This window comes from Tupaia chinensis, unplaced genomic scaffold (assembly GCF_000334495.1).
Source record: "Tupaia chinensis unplaced genomic scaffold, TupChi_1.0 Scaffold000528_1, whole genome shotgun sequence".
NCBI classification, from domain to species: Eukaryota; Metazoa; Chordata; class Mammalia; order Scandentia; family Tupaiidae; genus Tupaia; species Tupaia belangeri.
This window is the reverse complement of record NW_006160041.1, coordinates 2,151,093-2,166,874: the sequence shown is the minus strand read 5'-3', so window position 1 is coordinate 2,166,874 and position 15,782 is coordinate 2,151,093. Positions and strand designations below refer to the sequence as shown.

The 15,782-nt window shown below is 42.3% G+C and overlaps 1 protein-coding gene and 1 non-coding gene across 2 annotated transcripts in view; both read left to right on the top strand.

Moving 5' to 3' along the window:
* VIPAS39 (VPS33B interacting protein, apical-basolateral polarity regulator, spe-39 homolog) overlaps positions 1–15,782 on the top strand; it is a 42,477-nt gene that overhangs the window by 22,490 nt on the left and 4,205 nt on the right. The window contains exons 12-16 of the mRNA XM_006157085.3: positions 3,262–3,335; positions 5,923–5,998; positions 6,415–6,549; positions 7,322–7,363; positions 7,704–7,793. Of these exons, the coding sequence (XP_006157147.1) occupies positions 3,262–3,335; positions 5,923–5,998; positions 6,415–6,549; positions 7,322–7,363; positions 7,704–7,793 (417 nt within the window). The remainder of the gene's footprint in view (positions 1–3,261; positions 3,336–5,922; positions 5,999–6,414; positions 6,550–7,321; positions 7,364–7,703; positions 7,794–15,782) is intronic.
* On the top strand, positions 2,213–2,341 carry LOC114009382 (small nucleolar RNA SNORA11). The gene has a single exon (XR_003550811.1). It is a non-coding gene; the product is annotated as a small nucleolar RNA SNORA11 (small nucleolar RNA).

Genomic DNA, 15,782 nt, shown 5'->3' with positions numbered 1-15,782 from the left:
TTATAGGGGTATTTGTATTTCAGCTTCTAACACTAAAGAAAACGTTGAAAGCCAAGAGGATAAGAAACCTGAAATATATCAGGAAGGAAGCTATGTCAAGCTGATGGTGCCCCCAGGACACATTTTGGCCAAGAGCTCTATAGCCCAGTGTTAAAATGGATTTTTAGCAGATTTTTACAATCATAGAATGTACTCCTGCATTATAGAAATAAATCTGAAATTTTACCAAAAACTTAATTGTGTTGGGCCCGTCAGTTGGCCTAATGGCTGTGTTGCTAGACTCCCATGTAGCCAACTGCAGTTCAGATCCTGAACCTAGTGGCTTAAACTCATGCTGGGCATGTGTGTGTACATGCCCAAGATCCCGAGAGGAAAATGGAGCAGAAGGGATTGTGGAATGGCCATCCCTCCTGGGGTGTGATTTCTCACTTTCTGTCTTTCTGTCTCTTTCTGGTGAGAGCACATGCCCTCTCCTAAATAAATAAACAAACAAACAAATAAATAAATGTAATTAAAAAAAAACCTTAATTGTATTATTTAAACTTTAGTGATCTATTTTTAAAAGCTTGACATTACAGTACAGGAATAAGAATTCCCTAGCACTGGGGCCAGCAGATGGCTTAATGGTTATGTCACTGGACTCCCATATGGCTGACTACGGTTCAAGTCCCAGACCAGTGGCTTAAGGATCACGTGGGGAGCATGTGTGTGTGTGCCCAAGATCCCGGGAGAAGAATGGAAGAGAAGGGACTGTGGTATGGCTATTCCCTCTGGGGGGTGATTTCTCATTTTCTCTCTCACTTTCTCTGTCTCTGTCTCTCTCTGGAAGGAACACACATGCCCTAAGGCAAAAACCTCTGAAAAAAAAGAATTTCCCAGCACTGTCAATAGCAGGATGATCCTTCAGTGGTTGTTCTGCCCCTTCGTGATGATATTGATGCACAAATTCAGCTGGTAGATTTAATAATATTAACCTTTGCACAGCAGAATGTAATTCAGGAAAGTGTTTCACAGTAGCACTTTTTTTTTTTCTAAATCACTTGTTTTTCTAATTATTTCATTCCATCTATTTATTATAATTTGATCAGAGAAAGAGAGAGAAAGTGATAAAGCAGGTCTCCAGGTCTGGAGCTCTAACCGTGGTTGGCATGTGGCAGTCTAGTGCCTTCACCACTACTCCACTTGCTGGCCCCAGTAGCATGTTTTCTAAAAGGAAGTTGTACTTACTGTCCAAGGTACCAGAAAATATGAAATATCCTTTATCTTAATTTTTGGGAAATGATGGGCAGTCTCTTTGAAAAAAGCTTTTTGTTTATATTTTAAATCTCCATTGGTTCAAAACTATAAATTTTCTTTATATAGCATATTTATAAAGTTTGTTTTGAAGTTTGATTAGTGAAACTAGTAAATATATTTTAGATAATACATTTTAAAAAATAATTATTTAATTTTATTCATTGTCATTATTTTATTGTTTTGTTTTTTGTTTGTTTGTTTGTTTTTTGGGTTTTTTTTAGAGGTTTTTGCTATAGGGCGCATGTGCTTGCCAGAAAGACAGAGAGAAACAGAGAGATAGAAAGCAAGAAATCGCCCCTCAGTGGGGATGGCCATGCCACAATCCCTTCTCCTCCATTCTCCTCTTGGGATCTTGGGCACGCACGCACACACGCCTGGCGTGAGTTTAAGCTGCCGGGTCCGGGACTCGAACCACAGTCGACTACATGGGAGTCCAGTGACATAGCCATTACGCTAACTGCTGGTCCCATACATGTGTTGGCTCTTAAGAGGATATGCTGTTCTTCCTAAAGCCATTTCATTCTTTTAATATTTGTAATAACTCTTCATCTGTTTCTCAATTCTCGGAATATTTCTAGTAATTGTGTATGAAATTACAGCTTTTACAGTCATCCCTAATTATTGTAACATTTAACTCATATATTAACAGATAGAAATTCATGCTTGTTATCATTCAGAATTTCAAATAGAAGGCACATAAGGGAATTTTCTTCAGGTTATATGTAGAATCTATAATCTGTGAATGTGAGTATTTAGCTCTGAAAAGTGGTCCAGAATGACATGCCCCATTTACTGATAATGTGTTTTGTTAGATATTTGCATTGTCCTTCTATCGCTGATCGGATACATGGTCAAGGATGCCAGAAAAGACAGTGAAATAGACGTGTAGCTCTCTAGTCTTCCAAAAGATAATGCTGGGGTGTGCTCAGAGCAGGGGACCTCAAGAATGGGTCCTCTGTTTATAACACACCCAACAGAAATCTGGGATCATGATGTTAAGGGACACAAAACTTGTAGCCTCCCTATGAACAAATACCATACAAGTGTCCCTCCTGTACCGCCGCCCCATGGCTTCTAGACTCGACCAATGGGACAGGCCTCAGAACTGGAAGAAAACAGCAGTAATTATGGAGGAGGTTGCTATCTAGAGCCTGTCCAATCCATGCGTGGGTGGATAAAGGCTTAGAACCTCTCTTTAAAAAAAAAAAGGCTGAAGCAAAATAGCTGGTTTTAGTTAGAAACTGAGGCTAAAGACACACTTTGAGGTAAAGTTAGGATCTCTGTGTACTTAGTGCTTCATTATCAGTCAGCACTGACCAGTAGAACTCCCTATGGTGATAGAAATCTCTGTATTTGTGCTGTATAGTATGGTAGCCACTAGTTACATGTAGCTGTGGAGTGCTTAAAAACTGGCTCATGCAGGACCAGCAGAAGTGTAATGGTTATGTCATGGACTCCCACAGTTGACTGCGCTTCAGGTCCTGGACCTGGTGGCATAAAACTCATGTCGGGCGCCTGTGCATGCATGCCCAAGATCCTGAGAAGGGATTGAGGAGAAGGGATTGTGGCTCAACCATCTCCCCGGGGTGGGGGTTGGGGGTGATTTCTTGCTTTCCGTCTCTGTCTCTCTGGCGAGTGCACATGCCTTATAGAAAAAAATCTCTTTTAAAAAAATGGCGGCTGTGACTAAGGACTTGCATTTTTATTTAATTAATTTAAATTTAAATAAAATCATAATGACTAGCAGGTACTACATTAGACAATACGGTTAGAGATAAACCTGTTAATGCTTTTGAATTATCGCCTGCTTCCCCCTTCTCTCAGTGCACATATAACCATCCACACCCAAAAAGAATCTTTGAAAATGAAGAATTTGTGTTTTTTTTAAGAGCATAGAGAGTCTACTTTGCCACCCTCTTCTAAAGACACAAAATAGCTCAAAGCCTATCTTTCTTTTTTTTGTAGCTATCCCATTATCGAGAACATTTGAACATTCAGGACCCTGAGAAACGTAAAGAGTTTCTTAAGACCTGCATTGGGTAAGTATGGGAGAAAAATGGCATCGAGTATAAATGTCTTTAGTCAGAGAAAACGAAAAGAGTAGAAGAGGCTGGAATGGACAGGTAGGAGGGGAAAGGCTAGCAGTGAGTCAAACAAGCATCATTTGAAGGTCTTCTTATTCATTGTTTCTCAAGCTCTAGTTCCCAGCAGAGTTTTCACTGGTGGTAAACTAAGAACAATAAAGACACTGGTCAGTCTTTTTTTCTAATGGCAAATTTAATTTGAAAGACTTTTTTATTCTGGAATTTACGCTATCTCTCCCTTCTTTTTAGTAATAAGCGGGTTGTAATTTTTTTATGACTTTCATTGGGTAAAAACTTGGCAATACTTTATGAGAAAGCCTTACATATTTTTGTATCAGGTTGTCAGGAAAATCATGGTGTATTTTTATATGAAAGATATGTCATGACTTTCCTGACAGCCCAATAAATGTTACTGGTCTTTGAAACTCCAAAGTCCAACAATCACTGACCCAGTATAAACTTTTACCCAGAATATAAATCTTTGTAAAACCCAGCCCCAGATATTATTCCTGGGTTAGACTGCACACTATTTATTTTATTGTTGAGAAACTCTCATTATTAGAAAGTGCTTCCTATGTTAAGCTAAAACTTGCTTTCCCGCGTCTTTGAAGACATGTATAGCACCTCCTCAGTGTTTCTTCCTGTCCCAGGTTCAGTGTTCATAGTCATTTCAGTCATTCCTCATGTGACATGATTTCCAGGCTTCATATTTAGAAATTTGAGTAATTTGGGGCTGGCAGGTGGCGTGGTGGTTGAGAGCGCTGGATTTCCACATGGCCAACCACACACAGTTCGAGTCCTGGACCTGGTGGCTTGCTTTCTCACTTTCTCTCTCTCTTTCTCTCTCTCTCTCTGTCTCTGTCTCTCTAACTTTGTCCCTCTCTGGTCAGATTTAAATAAATAAATAATAATAAAGTTAAATAAAATAATTATCTTAAAAAAAAAGACTTGAGAAATTTTTTATGTCAATGAAATCCTTATTTTTTATGGCAAATAAATCCTTTATCCCCCCCCCCCCATTTATGGTAGAGCACATGCACAAAAGAAAGAGAGCTGTGAGCACCCCCACAGTGTCTGGTCACGCCATGTTCCCTTCTTCCTCCTCCAGCCCACCAGATTCAGGCACTTGCACGCATGCTTCAGGCAGAGTAGGCTGAGTATTTGAACCACAAGATGAATTCTGGCTTCTCTTGAGCAATGCATCACCACCACCAGCTCCAAATATTTAATTTTAATGTTAGCAAATACTGAGCTATACCATATGGCCTCTGAAAAACAGAAAAGCTAGAACTATGATGTTATTAGAACCAATTGCTGTCTCCCTTTATCTCTTCTGAAATTTTACTGTGGCTCAGACATATCTGGGACATGGTAATTAGATTTCAGAATTCTTCCTAGGATAAGTGGAATAGGGGATTAAGGCAGTACTTTCTTTTTAAAGAATTATTTATTTAATTATATATATTTATTATTATTGCTGCTTTTTAATTGATCAGAGAAAAATAGAGAAAAGAAAAGTGAGAAAGCAAGCCACCAGGTCCAGGACTTGAACCATGGTCAATCATATAGGAGTCCAATGCCTTCACCACACCACCTGCTGGCCCCAAGGTAGCACTCTTTCTTTTCCTTTTTTTTTTTTTCAGTTTGCTGTAAGGCACAGGTGCTTGCTGGAGGGAGACAGAGAGAGGGGAAAATGAGAAATCACCCTTTAAGAGGGATGGCCATGTTGCAATCGCTTCTCTTCCACTTTCCTCCTAAGATTTTGGGCACACAGACATGTGCCCAGCATATTTTTTAAGCCTCTGAGTCCAGGACTCAAACCAAGCAATTGGCCATGTGGGATCCAGCACCTTAACCACTTTGCTACCAGCTGGCCCCCAAGACTGCACTTTCTGAAGGATAGATCTATGATGTGAAATGTTAAATCTGGCTTCTACCCATTAACTTACATATGACTTTTAGCAGAGACACTGTTCTTTAACTTTTTCTTGTGTAAAAAGACAATATAGTGTTGTAGATAGAACTCTTGACATTTGTGTAGACCTTTGAAATCTTTGCCAGGCTACGATGAATCACTATACCATGTTATTTAATTTTCCTTTATTACTCTGCAATAAAAAATGGCTAACAGATTTAAGTGCCCCTTATGGGGTGGTAGAAACCACAGAGTTTCACTGGAGTGTGGATGGTAGGCAGTTGGTTGGGCTCACTCACTGGCTTCGTGATTGATTCAACAAACATTCTAATTCCCCAGATGAGAGGATTCTAAGCTAATTTCTCAGCAAAGATACTGATGACTGTTTGTCACTAATGACTTTGAGAATCTCTTTTGACTTGGCAGATCCTTAAAGTACAAAATCCAAGCCAAAGGGCTACTCTTATTTTCTGCTTTCTCTCTGCCTTAGGGATGCTCTAAGGGTGGAATGAGATCAAACTTGAGAAACACCATGAGCCTCTCATGCTTGCAGTGGTGATTTGGGTCAGTTGGGTTTATTCCTTTTTGAGTAAAGAAAGAGGTACTAACTCTCTGGCCCTCTACCAGTTTGCCATTTTCAGCCGAAGATTCTGCACACATACAAGACCATTACACGCTCCTGGAGCGTCAGATCATTATTGAGGTGAGATTCCTCCTCTCTGTGATTTTTGCTTTAGTGTCAAGGCTCAGTACTGTTCATCTAAGAGATTGCCGTGCTCTGCACATAGGTATCATTTCATGTTGCAGTCTCTAAAAGCCTTTATTTTCTCCCTCTACACAATCGCCCTCTTTCTCCACTGTCCTATGCTGTTAACCCTGAAATATTTCTTCTCCCTTCCCAATCTCCCATGTTGTCACCGCTTCAGTCTTTGTCCAGCTAACTTGGATCCATGATCATTTTATGGATTTAAAACTCCCTCCGGGAATCCAGACAATCTTTTCCTTTTCATGTCATTTCTAGGGTGAGAAGCATAACTGCTGGGGTATTAATGGTTTTTCTCCCGCCTCTGCTTCATGGACAGTATTCTTTTATTTTTCACTTGCTTCTATCCACCACAGGCAAATGATCGACATTTAGAATCAGCAGGACAGACTGAGATCTTCCGAAAGCATCCCCGCAAAGCTTCCATCCTCAACATGCCTCTGGTGACCACGCTCTTCTACTCCTGCTTCTATCACTACACGGAGGCTGAGGTACAGGCAAAATGTGGAAGAACGACCCCACGGACTCCCTGCATGGGGAGAGCGTGACGGGAATTCAGTCCTTTGTACTCTGTTAACGATGGGTGTGTGTAGTTCTCAGAAATCCATCTGGAAGCTCTCCTGGTCTGCAGCAGGGGTGAGCCAAGAAGGGAAGCGAGCTTTGTAAGGGTTTGCTTCAGGTACTGCCACGCTAGCACAGCGCGGTCTGCCCCTAGAGCTGGTTCCCACAGCAGCCTCTGTTCAAAGGCATCAGCAGCATGTCAGGTAGCTGTGGATCCTCTTTTTTTTTTTTTAATTTATTTTTTTAATTTTTGAAGACATTTGGATTTTTTAAAAAAAGAATTAGTTATTTATTCATTCATTTATGTTAATTTGACCAGAGAGAGAAAGAGACAGAGAGAGAGAGGGAAAATGAGAAGGCAAGCCACTAGGTCCAGGACTCGAACCATGGTCAACCATGTGGGAGTGTCCAGCATCTTAACCACCACACCACCAGCTGGTCCCTGACATTTGGATTTAATGGTTACAGGTAGACCATTTTTTTTTATTAGCAAAAAAACTTGGACAATGCAGCATTCTTCTCAGTCCAGTTCCTAAGAGGCCACTGTGCGGTGGTATCTGATTAGACCCAATGTAGCTTTCACTTTCCAGGTTTCACCTACAGCGTGAGATGTAGAAAGTTTGTGTAGTGGAAAAGCTGGGAGACTGAGCGTTATGCAGGAAAATCAGCGTCACTAAAGTTCCTTCTCCACTTTGACCCTAGGGGACATTCAGCAGTCCCATCAACCTGAAGAAGACATTTAAGGTAGATATAACTTGGTCAGTGTTTTCTAAAATTTGTGTGGGGTAACTTCGTGGAGTGGGTGTTGCATGGTAGCCCTGAACAGTAAGCCCTTTGATAGTCACGGTTAAATGTAGAAAGGAATGAGTTTGTGGAAAGTGAGAGAAGACTTTAACCAAATAACCTGTGGCAGTGCTTGGGAAAAAGAGGTTCTTGGTGACTTGAGAAATGTATTGATTTTGAGGTGTAGAATCAATACCAGGGAACATTTATGCCTGTCTTCTCTGAAATTCTAAGCACCTTGGTTGATGCAGTTCCCCTAGTCATTACTTTCCCTTAGTTGTTCTTGGTCTCTGCTATCTAGATCCCAGACAAGCAGTATGTGCTGACAGCCTTGGCTGCTCGCGCCAAACTCCGAGCCTGGCATGATGTAGATGCCCTCTTCACCACAAAGGTGGGTGCCCCAGAAACGTTGTGTGCTGCTGAGGCCTTGGCAGAAAGAAGGGTCATCATTACATTTTTGTTTGTATTTTTCAAAATTTCAAACCTTAGGGACAGTTGAAAGAATAGGGTAATGAACACTTAAAGTCTTTTTTTTTTTTTTTTGGAGAGGTTTTTTGCTATAGGGCGCATGCGCTCGCCAGACAGAGAGAGAGAGAGAGAGACATAGAGACAGAAAGCAAGAAATCACCCCCCAGGGGGGATGGCCACGCCACAATCCCTTCTCCTCCATTCTCTCGGGATCTTGGGCACGCACGCACATGTGCCTGGCGTGAGTTTTAACCCACCGGGTCCGGGACGCAAACCGCGGTCGACTATGTGGGAGTCCAGCGACATAGCCATTACGCTAACTGCTGGTTCCCAACACTTAAAGTCTTTATCCACATCATTAATTTTATTGCTTTTTTTTTTAACCATAATAATTTTTGCTCTTTTCTATACACATGCATATTTTTCTGAGCCATTTAAAAGTAAGTTGGGGACCAGGAGAGGGTGTAATGGTTACATCACTGGACTCTTATGTAGTGGACTACAGCTCGTGTTCCGTACCAGTGACTTAAAACTCACACCACTGTGTGTGCATGCATGCCCAAGATCCCAAGAGGAAAACGGAGGAGAAGGGACTGCAGCATGGCCATCCTCCCTGGGTGATAATTTCTCACTTCTGTCTCTGTCTTTCCGGCAAGCACACACACCCTACAGCAAAAAAATCTCTCTTAAAAAAAAAAAAGTAAGGGACCAGCAGTTAGCGTAATGGCTATGTCGCTGGACTCCCACGTAGTCAACCACGGTTTGAGTCCCGGACCCGGTGGCTTAAAACTCACACCGGGCACGTGTGCGTGCGTGCCCAAGATCCCGAGAGGAGAATGGAGGAGAAGAGATTGGGGCATGGCCATCCCCCCGGGGGGGTGATTTCTCACTTTCTGTCTCTGTCTCTCTCTCGTCTTTCTGGCGAGTGCACGCGCCCTATAGCAAAAACCGCTGCAAAAGAGAAAAAAAAGTTAAGTTGTAGGGCTAACCTCACTGCCTATTAAATGAGCCAGATCACCCATGACCAAGTGTGGTTCAAAGTTGGGCCTTCGTGCTTTGAAAAACACTGGGCAGGGACCAGCAGTTAGCGTAATGGCTATGTCGCTGGACTCCCACGTAGTCAACCACGGTTTGAGTCCCGGACCCGGTGGCTTAAAACTCACACCGGGCACGTGTGCGTGCGTGCCCAAGATCCCGAGAGGAGAATGGAGGAGAAGGGATTGCGGCATGACCATCCCCCCTGGGGAGTGATTTCTCGCTTTCTGTCTCTATGTCTCTCTCTGTCTGTCTGACGAGCGCACGCGCCCTATGGCAAAAACCTCTCAAAACAAAAAAAAAAACCACTGGGCATATGTGTACGTGTGCCCCAAATCCTGATAGGTTGGAGAAGGATCCTGCCCTGTCAGAAGGCACCTTCTTCCTTTCTCTGTCTCTCTGTCTCTGGCCAGCACACATGCCTTTTGGCAATTAAAAGTCAGACATGATATGTCTCCTTTAAATACTTTAGCATTTATTTTTTTCATTAGCACATTATTATCACTTTCAAGGAATTTAACAACATAATATTGTATGTGATTGACATACAATATTAACTATATTAACAATATTATGATTGATGGTTATTTATTGCTGTTTTTGGTTTGCTTTTGTATTTATTTTTTATCAGGATCCAATTGGGGATCTTACATTACATTTGGTTGTCATGTCCCTACTGATTTACTTTTTTTTTGTTTTTTAGAGATTTTTGCTGTAAGATGAGTATGCTTGCTGGAGGGACAGAGAGATAGAAAGCAAGAAATCATCCCCTGGAGAGATGGCCATGCCACAATCCCTTCTCCTCCATTCTTTTCTCAGGATTTTGGGAATGCACATACACACACACCTGGCACCAGGTTTCAAGCCACCAGGTCCAGGACTAAAACCATGGTCGGCCATATGGGAGTTCAGCGCTTTAACCACTACAATGCTTGCTGACCCCGATTTCTATTTTTTAAAATAATTTTGTATTGTGTGTATTTAAAGTACATAAAATTATGTTTTATTGTACATACACATAGCAAAATGATTACAGCAGTTAAGCCAGTTAGCATCCATCATCTAATGCAGTTACTCATTTTTTTGTGAGTGGTAGGAGCACCTAAAATCCACTATCTTAGCAGATTTCTAGTTTACAACATGATATTATTAGTATTATTTATTTTACACATACCAGTTATCTTTTATGAGGTATAAATTCCCAACTAGGATACGAAAGGACTCAGTAAGTTCCTTTGGAGGGATGCTGGGCCAAGGAAATGAAGATCTGGTTCAGTGTATGCCCCCCATGCTGGCCCTCTTCAGTGGTATTTGTGTTGCCGCTCGTGTTTGAGTTCCTATAAGAAAGGCAGTAGCTGAAGAGCACATAAGCGACTGGCACCGTAGAAACCGCAGCAGCACCCCCTTTCTTCACATTGACATACTTCTAATACTGGTAGTGACCGCTCTGAAATGCTCCAGCAATGCCTTTGGGGTAAGATCCCACATGAATATCCAGCTTGGCCGCTCCCCGAATTTGACATCCATGAGTTTCTTCTCCTTCACTGGTACGACTGACGCCATCTTGAAGTCCTGGACAGCATCATGATATTGTTAACCATAGTCTTCCCACTTTACATGAACTCTCTAGACTTATTTACCACATAACTACAACTTTAAATCTCCCCATCACTCACAACCTTAGAAACCACTGTTCTCTCTGTTTCTATATAGTCGGCTGTGTTTGTTTGTTTGTTTGTTTGTTTATCCATTTATCTGTTTATTTCAGTTTGGCCAGAGAAGGACAGAATGAGAGAAAGTGAGAAGGCAAGCTGCCAGGTCCAGAACTTGAACCATGGCCAGCCATGTGGGAGTCCAGTGCCCTTAAGCACCATGCCACCTGCTGACCCCAATATATTCGACTATTTTTTAACTCCCACATTGCTTGTGTGAGATCATGTAGTATTTTTTTTTTTGGTCAGGCATTTTTCATTTGGCATAAATAGCCTCAGGGTTCATCCATGCTGTCTTTTTTTTTTTTTTTCCATTATAATTATTTATTTTATTTTATTTATTCATTCATTTACTTTTTAGTCTGACCAGAGAGAGACAGAGAGAAAGTGAGAAAGCAAGCCACCAGATTCAGGACTTGAACCCTGGTCGGCCATGTGGGAGTGTCCAGCACCTTAACCACCACGCCACCTGCTGGTCCCCCATCCATGCTGTCTTAAATGAAAGGATCTCTTTATTTTTTTTAAGGCTAAATAATATACTTAATGTTGTGTGTGTTAATGTGTATGTCAGAATTCTTTTTTTTTTTTTTTCTTTGAGAGAGAGAATTTTTTTTGCTGTCGGGCGCATGTCCTCACCAGAGAGACAGAAAGCAAGAAATCAACCCCCCAGGGGAATGGCCACACTGCAGTCCCTTCTCTATTCTCCTCTCAGGATTTTGGGTGTACACGCACATGCGTTTGGAGTGAGTTTCAAGCTGCCGGGTCCAGGACTTGAACTGTGGTTGACTATGTGGAAGTCCAGCAACATAACCATTATGCCATCTGCTGGCCCTGGTAGTTCTATTTTTAATTTGTTTTTTAAAAAATTATTTATTTAATTTTATTTATTCATTCATTTTATTTTAATATGACCAGAGAGAGAAAAAGAGGGAAAGTGAGAAAGCAATTCTCTACCAGGTCTGGGACTCGAACCATGGTCAGCCATGTGGAAGTGTCCAATGCCTTAACCACTACGCCACCTGCTGGTCCCCTAGTATTTTTCTTTTCTTTTCTTTTCTTTTCTTTTTGTTTTTTTTTGTGGAGAGGTTTTTGCTATGGGGCATGTGCGCTCGCCAGAGAGACAGAGAAACAGAAGGCGAGAAATCACCCCCAGGAGGGATGGCCATCCACAATCCCTTCTCCATTCTCTCGGGATTTTGGGCCTGCATGCACTTGTGCCTGGCATGAATTTCAAGCCACTAGGATCGGGACTCAAACCATGGTTGCCCTTGTGAGAGTCCAGCATCCCAATCACTGTACCCCCTGCTGTCCGCTGTAGGTTTTTTTTTTTTTTTTTTAGGGTGCATGTGCTTGCCAGAAAAATGGAGAGAGAGAGAGGCAGAAAGCGAGAAATCACCCCCAGGGGGATGGCCACGCTGCAATCCCTTCTCCTCTCAGGATCTTGGGCACGTACGCACACGCGCCTGGCATCAGTTTAAGCCACTGGGTCCGGGATTCAAACCGCAGTCGACTACGTGGTGTCCGGTGACATAGCCATTACGCCAACTGATGGTCTCACAGGGCACGTGCGCTCGCCAGAAAGACAGAGAGACAGAGAGATAGAAAGCAAGAAATCACCCCCCAGGGGGGATGGCCACGCTGTAGTCCCTTCTCCTCCATTCTCCTCTTGGAATCTTGGGAACGCATGCACACGCACCCGGTGTTGAGTTTTAAGCCACTGGGTCCAGGACTTGAACTGCGGTCGACTACATGGGAGTACAGCGACATAGCCATTACACTAATTGTACTGGTCCTGATATTGTTTTTCATAGTGGCTGTACCAATCAATATTCCCACCAGCAGTGCACAAGGATTCTTTCTTCTCCATACCCTTACTGCTTGTCATTTTAGTAATAGCATCCTAACAGTTGTGAGGTAATATCTCATGATTTAAATTTCTCTGATGATTAGTGATACTGAGAACCTTTTCATGTGCCTGCTGACCTTTTTTATGTCATCCTTGGAGAAATGTCTTATTCAGGACCTTCACCCATTTATTAAGGTTTTTGTCACAGGGTATGTGCACTCACCAGAGAGAGAAAGTGAGAAATCACCCTCCTGGGGAGGATGGCCACACCACAATCCTTCCTCCTCCATCTCTTCTTGGATTTTGGGCATGCATGCCTGCATTCCTGGGTGATTTCCGGGCCCAGGACTCATCACGGTCGGCCGTGTGGGAGTCTAGTGCCTTAAACACAACATACCTGCTGGACCAACCTTTACCCATTTTTAATTGGATTACTTGTTTTTCTGCTATTGAGTTGTGTGATCTTATAAATTTTAGATACTAACCCCTAATCAGAGGCAGCCATTCCTCATTTTACAGCACTTTGCTTTATCGTGTTTCAGCCTTGTAAGTTGAAGGTTTGTGGCAACCCTGTGTTGATCAAGTCTGTTGGCATGTTTTTTCCAATAGCATGTACTCACTTCATATCTCTTTCACATTTTGGTAATTCTCAAAATATTTCAACTTTTTCCTTATTATTGTATCTTTATGGTGATCAGTGATCTTCTCCATTCATTTATTGATTCAATTCAGATGTTATTTTTATAATTTTGAGGGACTCCACAAATCTATCTAATTGATAAATGTAGTGTGTATTCTGACCGCTCTACCCACCTGGCCATTCTCCGTCTCTCTCCCTCTCCTTGGATCACTCTCTTTCCTGAGATGCAACAATATTGAAATTAGGCCATTTAATAGCCCCACAATGGCCTCTGCATGTTCAAGTGAAAGAAAAATCGCATGTCTCACTTCAAATCAAAAGCTGGAAACAGTTAAACTTAGTGAGAAAGATGTGTTCAAAGTTGATATGGGCCAAAAGGTAGGCCTTTGCTCTAAATAATTATTCAGGTTGTGAGTGCAAAGAAAATTCTTGAAGAAAGCTAAGTGCTAGTCCAGTGAGCATATGAAGGATAAGAACATGGAACAGCCTTATTGTCGATACGGAGAAAGTCTGAGTGTTCTGGATAGAAGATCAGACCTGCCACAATACTCCCTTAAGCCAGAGCCTAATTCAGAACTAGGCTCTAACTCTTCAATTCAGTAAAGATGAGGAAGCATGACCAGCAGATGATGTAATGGCTACATCACTGGACTCCCCTGTAGTCAACCATGGTTTGAGTCCCAGACCCGGCAGCTTAAAACTCATGCTGGGTGCATGTGTGTGCAGGCCTAAAATCCCGAGAGAACGGAGGAGAAGGGATTGTGGTGTGGCCATCCCCCGGGGGAGGGGGTGATTTCTTGCTTTCTGTCTCTCTGTCTCCCTCTGTCTTTCTGGGGAGCACACGTGCCCTATAGCAAAAACTTCTTAAAAAAAAAAAAAGGATGAGGAAGCTACAAAAGAAAAATTTGAAGCCAGCAAAAATTGGTTCATGAGGTTTTAGGAAATAAGCTGTATCCTTAACAAAAGTGCAAAGTGAAGCATCAAGTACTGGTGTGGAAACTGGTAAGAAGATCTAGCTGAGAACTAATGCCAGTGGTTATGCTAAACAGACTTTCTAGACCCACCAACCTCCTGTTGGAAGATAATACCATTCAGGACTTTCATAACTAGAAAGGAAAAACCAAGATGCCAGCATGTTTCTCAAGTCACCGGGTCCAGTATTTGAACTGTGAAGTAGACCATGTGGGATCCAGCCATCTTAACCACCACACCACCAGTTGGCCCCAACACCCAGTGTTTTGTTTTTAGGTTTTCGCCATAGGGCACATGCACTCGCCAGAGAGAGACAGAGCAAGGGAAAATGAGAACTCACCCCCTGGAAGAATGGCCATGCCACAATCTCTTCTCTGTTCTCCTCCTGGGATTTTGGGCATGCGTGCACACGTGCCGAACATGATTTTAAGCCACCAGGTCTGAGACTTGAACTAAAGTAACACACTTTTGGGGCCAGCAGGTGGTGTGGTGGTTAAGGCACTGGACTCCCATGTGGCCAACCATGGTTTGAGTCCCAGACCTGGAGGCTTGTGAAATTTCCTACTTTACCTTTCTCTCTCTCTGTCTCTCTCTGGTCAAATTAAAAAAAAAAAAAAAAAAGGGCTAATGATAAAAAATTAAAAAAAATAATTCTTTTTTTTTTTTTAAGTAACACACTTTTAATTCGTAGTTTTGTAATATAATTTGAAATCAGGAAGTGTGATGCCTCCAACATTTTCTTTCTTTTTTTTTTTTGGAGAGGTTTTTGCTATAGGGTGTGTTTGCTCACCAGACAGAGAGAGACAGAGAGACAGAAAGCGAGAAATCACTCCCCAGGGGGGATGGTCATGCCACAATCCCTTCTCCTCTCGGGATCTTGGGCACGCATGCACGCACATGCGCCCGGCGTGAGTTTTAAGCTACCAGGTCCGGGACACAAACCGCGGTCTACTACGTGGGAGTCCAGCTACATAGCCATTATGCTAACTGCTGGTTCCCCCTCCAACATTTTCTTTCTCAGTATTGCTTTAGCTGTTTGGAATGTTTTGTGGTTTTATTGGGTCATCAGAAAAGTTGACCCTTTTTTGCATAGAAAAACACAAAAGTCTGTCATGACTTTTCCGATGACCCAATATATGAATCAGTATACAGTTTTTGTTTGTGGTTTTTGTTTCTGTTTTGTGCTACGGGGTTCATGGACTCACCAGAGAGAGAGAGAGAAAGAGTGAAAATGAGAAAAGTGAAAAAGCATCCCTCATGGGATAGTCCTACTGCAGTCCCTCCTCCAACATTTTCCTCTTGGTATTTTGGGCATGTACACACACCCTCCTGGCTTGTTTTTCAAGATGTTTGGTCTGAGACTTGAACCACACAGTCAGCCATGTAGGATCCAGTCACCTTAACCATGACACCACCAGCTGGCCCAAGTGACAATTTAAATATCTATTTTTTCATTACAGAGAATTTTCTGGTTTTCTCTCTTTTTAGTATTTATCACATTAACTACCAAAGCAATATGTGCCTATTTCAAAAATCAAATATTATGTAAAAGAATATAAAGAGTGAGGGGCCAGCAGGTGGCATAATGGTTAAGGCATGGGACTCCCACATCACCAACTGTGGTTCAAGTCCTGGACCTGGCCCCTTGAGAATCATGCTAGCCCAAATCCTGAGAGGAGAATGGAGGACAATGGATTGCAGTGGCCA